The following is a 13,277-nucleotide window of genomic DNA, read 5'->3' on the forward strand; positions in this document are numbered from 1 at the left end:
GTGGTGACTGTAGTTAAAGAAAATAAATTATCAGACCTGATTAAAAAAAAACCAGGGCGGGCCGTGGACCGGACACACCGTTGGAGAAAGTAATTTATCAGGTAAACATAAATTCTGTTTTCTCCAACATAGGTGTGTCCGGTCCACGGCGTCATCCTTACTTGTGGGAACCAATACCAAAGCTTTAGGACACGGATGAAGGGAGGGAGCAAATCAGGTCACCTAAATGGAAGGCACCACGGCTTGCAAAACCTTTCTCCCAAAAATAGCCTCAGAAGAAGCAAAAGTATCAAATTTGTAAAATTTAGAAAAAGTGTGCAGTGAAGACCAAGTCGCTGCCTTACATATCTGATCAACAGAAGCCTCGTTCTTGAAGGCCCATGTGGAAGCCACAGCCCTAGTGGAGTAAGCTGTGATTCTTTCAGGAGGCTGCCGTCCGGCAGTCTCATAAGCCAATCGGATAATGCTTTTAATCCAGAAGGAGAGAGAGGTAGAAGTTGCTTTTTGACCTCTCCGTTTACCAGAATAAACAACAAACAAAGACAAAGTTTGTCTGAAATCCTTAGTAGCTGCTAAGTAAAATTTGAGAGCACGAACTACATCCAAGTTGTGCAACAAACGTTCCTTCTTTGAAACTGGATTAGGACACAAAGAAGGCACAACTATCTCCTGGTTAATGTTTTTGTTAGAAACAACTTTTGGAAGAAAACCAGGTTTAGTACGCAAAACCACCTTATCTGCATGGAACACCAGATAAGGAGAAGAACACTGCAGAGCAGATAATTCTGAAACTCTTCTAGCAGAAGAAATTGCAACCAAAAACAAAACTTTCCAAGATAATAACTTAATATCAACGGAATGTAAGGGTTCAAACGGAACCCCCTGAAGAACTGAAAGAACTAGGTTGAGACTCCAAGGAGGAGTCAAAATTTTGTAAACAGGCTTGATTCTAACCAGAGCCTGAACAAAGGCTAGAACATCTGGCACAGCTGCCAGCTTTTTGTGAAGTAACACAGACAAGGCAGAAATCTGTCCCATCAAGGAACTTGCAGATAATCCTTTTTCCAATCCTTCTCGAAGGAAGGATAGACTCTTAGGAATCTTAACCTTGTCCCAAGGGAATCCTGCAGATTCACACCAACAGATATACCAAATTATGTGGTAATTTTTCTGGTTACAGGCTTTCAGGCCTGAACAAGAGTATTAATAACAGAATCTGAGAACCCTCGCTTTGATAAGATCAAGCGTTCAATCTCCAAACAGTCAGCTGGAGTGGGTCGAACGGACCTAGAACAAGAAGGTCTCGTCTCAAAGGTAGCTTCCATGGTGGAGCCGATGACATATTCACCAGATCTGCATACCAAGTCCTGCGTGGCCACGCAGGAGCTATCAAAATCACCGACGCCCTCTCCTGATTGATCCTGGCTACCAGCCTGGGGATGAGAGGAAACGGCGGGAACACATAAGCTAGTTTGAAGGTCCAAGGTGCTACTAGTGCATCCACTAGAGCCGCCTTGGGATCCCTGGATCTGTACCCGTAGTAAGGAACTCTGAAGTTCTGACGAGAGGCCATCAGATCCGTGTCTGGAATGCCCCACGGTTGAGTGACTTGGGCAAAGATTTCCGGATGGAGTTCCCACTCCCCCGGATGCAATGTCTGACGACTCAGAAAATCCACTTCCCAATTTTCCACTCCTGGGATGTGGATAGCAGACAGGTGGCAGGAGTGAGACTCCGCCCATAGAATGATTTTGGTCACTTCTTCCATCGCTAGGGAACTCCTTGTTCCCCCCTGATGGTTGATGTATGAACTTGGCCCTCGCTAGCTGAGGCCAAGCTTTGAGAGCATTGAATATCGCTCTCAGTTCCAGAATATTTATCGGTAGAAGAGATTCTACCCGAGACCAAAGACCCTGAGCTTTCAGGGATCCCCAGACCGCGCCCCAGCCCATCAGACTGGCGTCGGTCGTGACAATGACCCACTCTGGTCTGCGGAAGGTCATCCCTTGTGACAGGTTGTCCAGGGACAGCCACCAACGGAATGAGTCTCTGGTCCTCTGATTTACTTGTATCTTCGGAGACAAGTCTGAATAGTCCCCATTCCACTGACTGAGCATGAACAGTTGTAATGGTCTTAGATGAATGCGCACAAAAGGAACTATGTCCATTGCCGCTACCATCAAACCTATCACTTCCATGCACTGCGCTATGGAAGGAAGAGGAACGGAATGAAGTATCCGACAAGAATCTAGAAGTTTTGTTTTTCTGGCTTCTGTCAGAAAAATCCTCATTTCTAAGGAGTCTATTATAGTTCCCAAGAAGGGAACCCTCGTTGACGGAGATAGAGAACTCTTTTCCACGTTCACTTTCCATCCGTGAGATCTGAGAAAGGCCCGGACAATGTCCGTGTGAGCCTTTACTTGAGGAAGGGACGACGCTCGAATCAGAATGTCGTCCAAGTAAGGTACTACAGCAATGCCCCTTGGTCTTAGCACCGCCAGAAGGGACCCTAGTACCTATGAGAACTTGTCCAGGAATGCAAACCTTAGGAACCGATGATGTTCCTTGTGGATAGGAATATGTAGATACGCATCCTTGAAATCCACCTTGGTCATGAATTGACCTTCCTGGATGGAAGGAAGAAGTGTTCGAATGGTTTCCATCTTGAACGATGGAACCTTGAGAAACTTGTTCAAGATCTTGAGATCTAAGATTGGTCAGAACGTTCCCTCTTTTTTGGGAACTATGAACAGATTGGAGTAGAACCCCATCCCTTGTTCTCCTAATGGAACAGGATGAATCACTCCCATTTTTAGCAGGTCTTCTACCCAATGTAAGAATGCCTGTCTTCTTATGTGGTCTGAAGACAACTGAGACCTGTGGAACCTCCCCCTTGGAGGAAGCCCCTTGAACTCCAGAGAATAACCTTGGGAGACTATTTCTAGCGCCCAAGGATCCAGAACATCTCTTGCCCCAGCCTGAGCGAAGAGAGAGAGTCTGCCCCCCACCAGATCCGGTCCCGGATCGGGGGCCCGCATTTCATGCTGTCTTGGTAGCAGTGGCAGGTTTCCTGGCCTGCTTTCCTTTGTTCCAGCCTTGCATAAGTCTCCAGGCTGGATTGGCTTGAGAAGTATTACCTTCCTGCTTAGAGGACGTAGCCCTTGGGGCTGATCCGTTTCTGCGAAAGGGACGAAACTTAGGTTTATTTTTGGTCTTGAAAAGACCTATCCTGAGGAAGGGCGTGGCCCTTGCCCCCAGTGATATCAGAGATAATCTCCTTCAAGTCAGGGCCAAAGAGTGTTTTTCCCCTTGAAAGGAATGTCAAGCAATTTGTTCTTGGAAGACGCATCCGCTGCCCAAGATTTTAACCAAAGCGCTCTGCGCCACAATAGCAAACCCAGAATTTTTTCGCCGCTAACCTAGCCAATTGCAAGGTGGCGTCTAGGGTGAAAGAATTAGCCAATTTAAGAGCACGAATTCTGTCCATAATCTCCTCATAAGAAGAAGAATTACTAATAATCGCCTTTCCTAGCTCATCAAACTAGAAACACGCGGCTGCAGTGACAGGGACAATGCATGCAATTGGTTGTAGAAGGGAACCTTGCTGAACAAACATCTTTAGCAGACCTTCTAATTTTTTATCCATAGGATCTTGGAAAGCACAACTATCTTCTATGGGTATAGTGGCGCGCTTGTGTAGAGTAGAAACCGCCCCCTCGACCTTGGGGACTGTCTGCCATCAGTCCTATCTGGGGTCGACTATAGGAAAACAATTTTATAAATATGGGGGGAGGTACTAAAGGTATACCGGGCCTGTCCCATTCTTTACTAACAATGTACGCCACCCGCTTGGATATAGGAAAAGCTTCGGGGGGCCCCGGGGCCTCTAAGAACTTTTCCATTTTACATAGTGGTTCTGGAATGACCAGATAATCACAATCATCCAAATTGGATAACACCTCCTTAAGCAGAGCGCGGAGATGTTCCAACTTAAATTTAAAAGTAATCACATCAGGTTCAGCTTGTTGAGAAATGTTTCCTGAATCTGAAATTTCTCCCTCAGACAAAACCTCCCTGGCCCCCTCAGACTGGTGTAGGGGCCCTTCAGGAACCATATCATCAGCGTTCTCATGCTCTACAGAATTTTCTAAAACAGAGCAGTCGCGCTTTCGCTGATAAGTGGGCATATTGGCTAAAATGTTTTTGATAGAATTATCCATTACAGCCGTTAAATGTTGCATAGTAAGGAGTATTGGCGCACTAGATGTACTAGGGGCCTCCTGTATGGGCAAGACTGGTGTAGACGAAGGAGGGGATGATGCAGTACCATGCTTACTCCCCTCACTTGAGGAATCATCTTGGGCATCATTTTTACTAAAATTTTTTATGACATAAAATACATATAGTTAAATGAGAAGGAACCTTGGTTTCCCCACAGTCAGAACACAATCTATCTGGTAGTTCAGACATGTTAAACAGGCATAAACTTGATAACAAAGCACAAAAAACGTTTTAAAATAAAACCGTTACTGTCACTTTAAATTTTAAACTAAACACACTTTATTACTGCAATTGCGAAAAAGTATGAAGGAATTGTTCAAAATTCACCAAAATTTCACCACAGTGTCTTAAAGCCTTAAAAGTATTGCACACCAAATTTGGAAGCTTTAACCCTTAAAATAACGGAACCGGAGCCGTTTTTATATTTAACCCCTTTACAGTCCCTGGAATCTGCTTTGCTGAGACCCAACCAAGCCCAAAGGGGAATACGATACCAAATGATGCCTTCAGAAAGACTTTTCTATGTAACAGAGCTCCACACACATGCAGCTGCATGCCATGCTGTCCTCAAAAACAAGTGCGCCATACCGGCGCGAAAATGAGGCTCTGACTATGATTAGGGAAAGCCCCTAAAGAATAAGGTGTCAAAAACAGTGCCTGCCGATATAATCATATCGAAATACCCAGAATAAATGATTCCTCAAGGCTAAATATGTGTTAATAATGAATCGATTTAGCCCAGAAAAAGTCTACAGTCTTAATAAGCCCTTGTGAAGCCCTTATTTACTATCTTAATAAACATGGCTTACCGGATCCCATAGGGAAAATGACAGCTTCCAGCATTACATCGTCTTGTTAGAATGTGTCATACCTCAAGCAGTAAGAGACTGCACACTGTTCCCCCAACTGAAGTTAATTGCTCTCAACAGTCCTGTGTGGAACAGCCATGGATTTTAGTTACGGTGCTAAAATCATTTTCCTCATACAAACAGAAATCTTCATCTCTTTTCTGTTTCTGAGTAAATAGTACATACCAGCACTATTTTAAAATAACAAACTCTTGATTGAATAATAAAAACTACAGTTAAACACTAAAAAACTCTAAGCCATCTCCGTGGAGATGTTGCCTGTACAACGGCAAAGAGAATGACAGGGGTAGGCGGAGCCTAGGAGGGATCATGTGACCAGCTTTGCTGGGCTCTTTGCCATTTCCTGTTGGGGAAGAGAATATCCCACAAGTAAGGATGACGCCGTGGACCGGACACACCTATGTTGGAGAAATCCTGATTAAATATCCCTTAGGTTTTCTTGGTAAGGGTAGCAAACAAGTACATGGGAGGAGCAGCGAGAATTATGCCCCACAAGTTCCCATTGCTCTAAAGCCACCAAATGCTTCTCTTTTGTTATGGAAGAGACTGATCTGGTCTAGGCTACACCCCAGAACAAAGTAGCACTCAGAGGCACTACTGTAAAAAATAATAAACTCTTGATTGAAGAATCTAAACTAACACCTCACTTTACCTCTTCCTATCACTAACACAGGCGAAGAGAATGAGAGTGGGAGGGAAGGGAGGAGCTATATATACAGCTCTGCTGTGGTGCTCTTTGCATCCATCCTGCTGACTAGGAGGCGATATCCCATAAGTAAGGATGAAATCCGTGGACTCGTCGTATCTTGTAAAAGAAAGTACAAAATGAGTTGCAGCCACGGCAAGTGGACTGAACAAGCAAGGACGTTCCACTGGCATGCCTGAAGGTCTCTCGCTGATTTATCTAGCCAAATACAAGCGGGCAAGTTCATTTCAAAATAGGTTACGCACACGGTGGCAACAAAATAAGCAATCTAACACAATTTTAATGAAGGCAGGTAATATATGTACTACATATAAAACGAATGTATCTTGAATTTACTTTATAAACATTTGAAAAAAAAACTCTTTGTATTTCTGACCTCATCACTACAGTGCATCCTTGCCATGGACTCCGACAACCGTATCATGCTTTCCAGCTGTCGCACTGTAATCCTCCAGGCTGACTTGGAAACTCCAGAACCATCTCTCTGGCGCAGTCGCTTGTACTGCTCCACTATGAAGTCCTCTGACTCTTTAGAGATCTGTATGCATTGAAAAATATTACTTACTGAAAGGCCAAGGAAGACATAAAATATAAATGTTTTTGCACCCCAAAAATATACCTTTGGCTTAAATTGCCTGGCAAACAGCAGGTACCTTCTGATATCATCTAAAGAATACACTCTATCAATAGAGTCTTCAATTCTAGAATGTAGGTCAACAATACGTCGAGCAATGGCGTAATCAGTCACCTGAAAAACAGGTTTTACATAAGTTCTAGGACTCATAAAAAGGTTCTTGGCCAATAGCTATCAAGAAACATAAAATACAAATAAGTTCATTAACACATTACCCTTAGCAGGAAGAAAATATGTTATAATAAGTTATGAAAAATTGTGTGTGTGTAAAACAGAAGATTCAAGTGATTTTGAAATACCAAGCAGAGAATATTGGCATATCAGCAAACTACATACAAGAGAAAAGTTATAAGAAAGATATGAAAACTTTCTCAAACATTAATTGCAAATACAAGCATATCGCAAAAAATATTTTTAAGTGACTCTGAAAAGTGATGCTCTGCCAAGACCTAATGATATCGGCACAACTTTTGTTTGTATGAAATGACATAGCGTTTCATCTGCTAACGTGCAGACTTCCTCAAGGAAAATAGTAAGTATTTCACAATACTTACTATTCTCCTTGAGGAAGTCTGCACGTTAGCAGATGAAACGCGTTGGGGTAATCATTGAGGACTTGTGACTGTTCAGAGGATCCGTAGTCTCAAGTGTTCTAGGAGGAATACGCTTGCCTTGCTTTGTTATACAGGGCTTCCGTAGTTTGAGCATGAAGTTTTTCCCTACTACCTAAGTTCCGGAAGACGTGTGGAACAGACTATACATAGAAGAGAGAGCGTTTTTGGAACAGCTGAGTACCAGGAGTTTTTAGGACAGAAGCCGTTTGCTGTTGATTGTTTCTAAGTGCTTTGATTTTTAATAAACATTGTAAGTGTGAATTTTAGAGCGCTGGTGCCACTGTGTGTTTTATTGCACTTGTGTCTTGTTTGCGCTTTTTTCTTTTAGAGTGAAAGTTCCTGCCCTACTGCAAGTGGTATGAAGGATACATTTGGCGAATAAGCAGCAGAGGTCTCAAGTGGGATATAGTTGATTCCATCCGGAGGTGGTAATATATATTTTTTATGTTTGTATATTTGGGTCATTCCGTTTCTAACAAAAGGAGATAATATTGTTCTTTTATCTTTGTACGTACCAGTTTTATATGTTTATCTGGTTTATGAAATATGTTTAATGTGGTATTTTTAAATAAGTAAAGTGAGTTAGTTAAGAAATATTATTAATATTGCCAAAGAGTGTTAGCGCCATTATTCTCTTCTGTGTGTGCCCTTGGCATGAAAGCCTACAAGTCCAGCTGTTTGTCGATCACCAATCATGAGATATGATTTGCAACAGTACTCTTGGCAGGTCCATCTACCCAATTTGTTCTCTATAAAATTGATAACCACAAAGATCAAAGCAGCAGATTACCTCATTACAGTCATCTACTAGAATGAAGAAAAGATCGAATCTTGACATAATTGGAGCAGACAAGTTCACATTTTGTTTTAGGGACTTTGCCCTATCATATCGACCCCCAACGGGATTTGCAGCTGCCAGGATTGAAGTTCGTGCATTCAGTGTGGCCTGAAAAGAGGAATGCAAATAAGCAACACAGTACAGCACAAGGATAATAATATTGTAATCCAGTAATCAACACTTCTACATAAAATAATTTATTTTACCTTAACACCTGCTTTAGTAATTGAAATAGTTTGTTGTTCCATGGCTTCATGAATGGCTACTTGATCCTTCAAATCCATTTTGTCAAACTCATCAATACAGCAAACACCCTAAAATAAACAGTATCATTTTTTTTAATGATGGAAATACACATTTTGATGGTCTACTTTAAATAATGGTAATCTTTACTCTTGAACTACTGCTTTCTGCTTGGATCCAATCCCCACCACGGTTTTTAATAATTAAAAACAGGGGCACTTTTATTGGATTTGATAAAATACTTACCTTTTCTATGTGAAAGCGGCTCCAGAGCTTCCCCCGCCCTATTCCTACATCAGAAATGACGATCCCAGCGTTGCTTTAGGCAATGATTCCCCGGGGGGATGCCCGAATCGTCATTGCTAATGTATTAAGAGGCTTGCGACGGGTGGAGAAGCCCTGGAGCGGCTTTCAAGAAGTAAAGGTAAGCATTTTAACAAAGCCAGTGAAATGTAAAATTTGATGAATGAAAGTGCCCCTGTTTTTAATAGGATTTTTTTTAAACCAGGCACTCGTTCCGCAAACTTTACATTCACTTTAAATACAGTTCAAATTTAAAAAACCAAAAGAGTGTTTGGTTAAACTTTTAGAATTAAATTTACCTTAAAAAATTAATGCTCATTGTATGTCTGTATGGGGTATTCGGCACTGAACCTGCTTCTGTGACTGCCGATGCTAACAGTGAATCGCTATAACAGAGGATTCGCTGTATACATTAGACTTTCATCAGATCACTTATAGTGACATACATCAGCCAATCACAGACTAGTATACGTATACCCTGTGCAAAATTTGATAATGGAAGTCAATTGGAAAGTGTCTTTAAACTGCATGCTGTATCTGAATCATAAAATTTTGACTTGAGTGTCCCTTTAAGACAAACTATGCCAAGTGTACCCCCAAGAGTTTGGATGAGAATCAGTAATCTAGTAGTTATAAATTCAATGTTAGTTATCCATTACATTTACAATGAAATAAGATCTGATAGTGTCCTCATAATACTGTACAAAGGGATACTGAAACCAATTTTTTTTTATTTCATGATTCAGATCTAGAGAATGCAATTTTAAGCAACTTTCCAAATTACTCCTATTATCAATTTTTCTTCGTTCTCTTGATATCTTTATTCAAAAAAGCAGGAATGTAAGCTTACAAGCTGGTCCAACATTGGTTCAGCACCTGGGTAGCCGATCGGTAACTAAATGCAGCCAATCAGCAAGCGCTATCCAGGGTCCTGAACCAAAAATGGGCCAGCTCGTAAGCTTACATTCTTGCTTTTTCAAATAAAGATAACAAAGAAAAAAAAAATAGGAGTAAATTAGAAAGTTGCTTAAAATTGCATGCTCTGAATCATAAAAGAAACAAAAACATAATTTATGTAAGAACTTACCTGATAAATTAATTTCTTTCATATTAGCAAGAGTCCATGAGCTAGTGACGTATGGGATATACATTCCTGCCAGGAGGGGCAAAGTTTCCCAAACCTTAAAATGCCTATAAATACACCCCTCACCACACCCACAATTTAGTTTAACGAATAGCCAAGAAGTGGGGTGATAAAAAAGGAGCGAAAGCATAAAAAAAAACAGAATTTATGTTTACCTGATAAATTTCTTTCTCCAACGGTGTGTCCGGTCCACGGCGTCATCCTTACTTGTGGGATATTCTCCTCCCCAACAGGAAATGGCAAAGAGCCCAGCAAAGCTGGTCACATGATCCCTCCTAGGCTCCGCCTACCCCAGTCATTCGACCGACGTTAAGGAGGAATATTTGCATAGGAGAAACCATATGGTACCGTGGTGACTGTAGTTAAAGAAAATAAAATATCAGACCTGATTAAAAAAACCAGGGCGGGCCGTGGACCGGACACACCGTTGGAGAAAGAAATTTATCAGGTAAACATAAATTCTGTTTTCTCCAACATAGGTGTGTCCGGTCCACGGCGTCATCCTTACTTGTGGGAACCAATACCAAAGCTTTAGGACACGGATGAAGGGAGGGAGCAAATCAGGTCACCTAAATGGAAGGCACCACGGCTTGCAAAACCTTTCTCCCAAAAATAGCCTCAGAAGAAGCAAAAGTATCAAACTTGTAAAATTTGGTAAAAGTGTGCAGTGAAGACCAAGTCGCTGCCCTACATATCTGATCAACAGAAGCCTCGTTCTTGAAGGCCCATGTGGAAGCCACAGCCCTAGTGGAATGAGCTGTGATTCTTTCGGGAGGCTGCCGTCCGGCAGTCTCGTAAGTCAATCTGATGATGCTTTTAATCCAAAAAGAGAGAGAGGTAGAAGTTGCCTTTTGACCTCTCCTTTTACCTGAATAAACAACAAACAAGGAAGATGTTTGTCTAAAATCCTTTGTAGCATCTAAATAGAATTTTAGAGCGCGAACAACATCCAAATTGTGCAACAAACGTTCCTTCTTTGAAACTGGTTTTGGACACAGAGAAGGTACGATAATCTCCTGGTTAATGTTTTTGTTAGAAACAACTTTTGGAAGAAAACCAGGTTTAGTACGTAAAACCACCTTATCTGCATGGAACACCAGATAAGGAGGAGAACACTGCAGAGCAGATAATTCTGAGACTCTTCTAGCAGAAGAAATCCCAACTAAAAACAAAACTTTCCAAGATAATAACTTAATATCAACGGAATGTAAGGGTTCAAACGGAACCCCCTGAAGAACTGAAAGAACTAAATTGAGACTCCAAGGAGGAGTCAAAGGTTTGTAAACAGGCTTGATTCTAACCAGAGCCTGAACAAAGGCTTGAACATCTGGCACAGCTGCCAGCTTTTTGTGAAGTAATACCGACAAGGCAGAAATCTGTCCCTTCAGGGAACTTGCAGATAATCCTTTTTCCAATCCTTCTTGAAGGAAGGATAGAATCCTAGGAATCTTAACCTTGTCCCAAGGGAATCCTTTAGATTCACACCAACAGATATATTTTTTCCAAATTTTGTGGTAAATCTTTCTAGTCACAGGCTTTCTGGCCTGAACAAGAGTATCGATAACAGAATCTGAGAATCCTCGCTTCGATAAAATCAAGCGTTCAATCTCCAAGCAGTCAGCTGGAGTGAAACCAGATTCGGATGTTCGAACGGACCCTGAACAAGAAGGTCTCGTCTCAAAGGTAGCTTCCAAGGTGGAGCCGATGACATATTCACCAGATCTGCATACCAAGTCCTGCGTGGCCACGCAGGAGCTATCAAGATCACCGACGCCCTCTCCTGCTTGATCCTGGCTATCAGCCTGGGGATGAGAGGAAATGGCGGGAACACATAAGCTAGTTTGAAGGTCCAAGGTGCTACTAGTGCATCCACTAGAGCCGCCTTGGGATCCCTGGATCTGGCCCCGTAGCAAGGAACTTTGAAGTTCTGACGAGAGGCCATCAGATCCATGTCTGGAATGCCCCACAGGTGAGTGACTTGGGCAAAGATTTCCGGATGGAGTTCCCACTCCCCCGGATGCAATGTCTGCCGACTCAGAAAATCCGCTTCCCAATTTTCCACTCCTGGGATGTGGATAGCAGACAGGTGGCAGGAGTGAGACTCCGCCCAAAGAATAATTTTGGTTACTTCTTCCATCGCTAGGGAACTCCTTGTTCCCCCCTGATGGTTGATGTACGCAACAGTCGTCATGTTGTCTGATTGAAACCGTATGAACCTGGTCCTCGCCAGCTGGGGCCAGGCCTGGAGAGCATTGAATATCGCTCTCAGTTCTAGAATATTTATCGGTAGAAGAGATTCTTCCCGAGACCAAAGACCCTGAGCTTTCAGGGATCCCCAGACCGCGCCCCAGCCTATCAGACTGGCGTCGGTCGTGACAATGACCCACTCTGGTCTGTGGAACATCATCCCTTGAGACAGATTGTCCAGGGACAGCCACCAACGGAGTGAGTCTCTGGTTCTCTGATTTACTTGTATCTTCGGAGACAAGTCTGTATAGTCCCCATTCCACTGACTGAGCATGCACAGTTGTAATGGTCTTAGATGAATGCGCGCAAAAGGAACTATGTCCATCGCCGCCACCATCAACCCGATCACTTCCATGCACTGAGCTATGGAAGGAAGAGGAACGGAATGAAGTATCCGACAAGAGTCCAGAAGCTTTGTTTTTCTGGCCTCTGTTAGAAAGATCCTCATTTCTAAGGAGTCTATAATTGTTCCCAAGAAGGGAACCCTTGTTGACGGGGATAGAGAACTCTTTTCCACGTTCACTTTCCAGCCGTGAGATCTGAGAAAGGCCAGGACAATGTCCGTGTGAGCCTTTGCTTGAGGAAGGGACGACGCTTGAATCAGAATGTCGTCCAGGTAAGGTACTACTGCAATGCCCCTTGGTCTTAGCACCGCTAGAAGGGACCCTAGTACCTTTGTGAAAATCCTTGGAGCAGTGGCTAATCCGAAAGGAAGCGCCACGAACTGGTAATGTTTGTCCAGGAATGCAAACCTTAGGAACCGATGATGTTCCTTGTGGATAGGAATATGTAGATACGCATCCTTTAAATCCACCGTGGTCATGAATTGACCTTCCTGGATGGAAGGAAGGATAGTTCGAATGGTTTCCATCTTGAACGATGGGACCTTGAGAAATTTGTTTAAGATCTTGAGATCTAGGATTGGTCTGAACGTTCCCTCTTTTTTGGGAACTATGAACAGATTGGAGTAGAACCCCATCCCTTGTTCTCTTAATGGAACAGGATGAATCACTCCCATTTTTAACAGGTCTTCTACACAATGTAAGAACGCCTGTCTTTTTATGTGGTCTGAAGACAACTGCGACCTGTGGAACCTCCCCCTTGGGGGAAGTCCCTTGAATTCCAGAAGATAACCCTGGGAGACTATTTCTAGCGCCCAAGGATCCAGAACATCTCTTGCCCAAGCCTGAGCGAAGAGAGAGAGTCTGCCCCCCACCAGATCCGGTCCCGGATCGGGGGCCAATATTTCATGCTGTCTTGGTAGCAGTGGCAGGTTTCTTGGCCTGCTTTCCCTTGTTCCAGCCTTGCATTGGTCTCCAAGCTGGCTTGGCCTGAGAAGTATTACCCTCTTGCTTAGAGGACGTAGCACCTTGGGCTGGTCCGTTTTTACGAAAGGGA

The 13,277-nt window shown here is 42.9% G+C and overlaps 1 protein-coding gene across 1 annotated transcript in view; it reads right to left on the reverse strand.

Annotated features, from left to right (window-relative positions):
• Window positions 1-13,277, reverse strand: part of MCM6 (minichromosome maintenance complex component 6) — a 145,026-nt gene that overhangs the window by 52,832 nt on the left and 78,917 nt on the right. The window contains exons 10-13 of the mRNA XM_053698252.1: window positions 8,149-8,256; window positions 7,895-8,050; window positions 6,476-6,604; window positions 6,233-6,394 (exon numbers count right to left, since the gene is read on the reverse strand). Of these exons, the coding sequence (XP_053554227.1) occupies window positions 6,233-6,394; window positions 6,476-6,604; window positions 7,895-8,050; window positions 8,149-8,256 (555 nt within the window). The remainder of the gene's footprint in view (window positions 1-6,232; window positions 6,395-6,475; window positions 6,605-7,894; window positions 8,051-8,148; window positions 8,257-13,277) is intronic.

The sequence above is a fragment of the Bombina bombina genome, chromosome 1, assembly GCF_027579735.1.
Source record: "Bombina bombina isolate aBomBom1 chromosome 1, aBomBom1.pri, whole genome shotgun sequence".
In the NCBI taxonomy this organism is placed as follows: domain Eukaryota; kingdom Metazoa; phylum Chordata; class Amphibia; order Anura; family Bombinatoridae; genus Bombina; species Bombina bombina.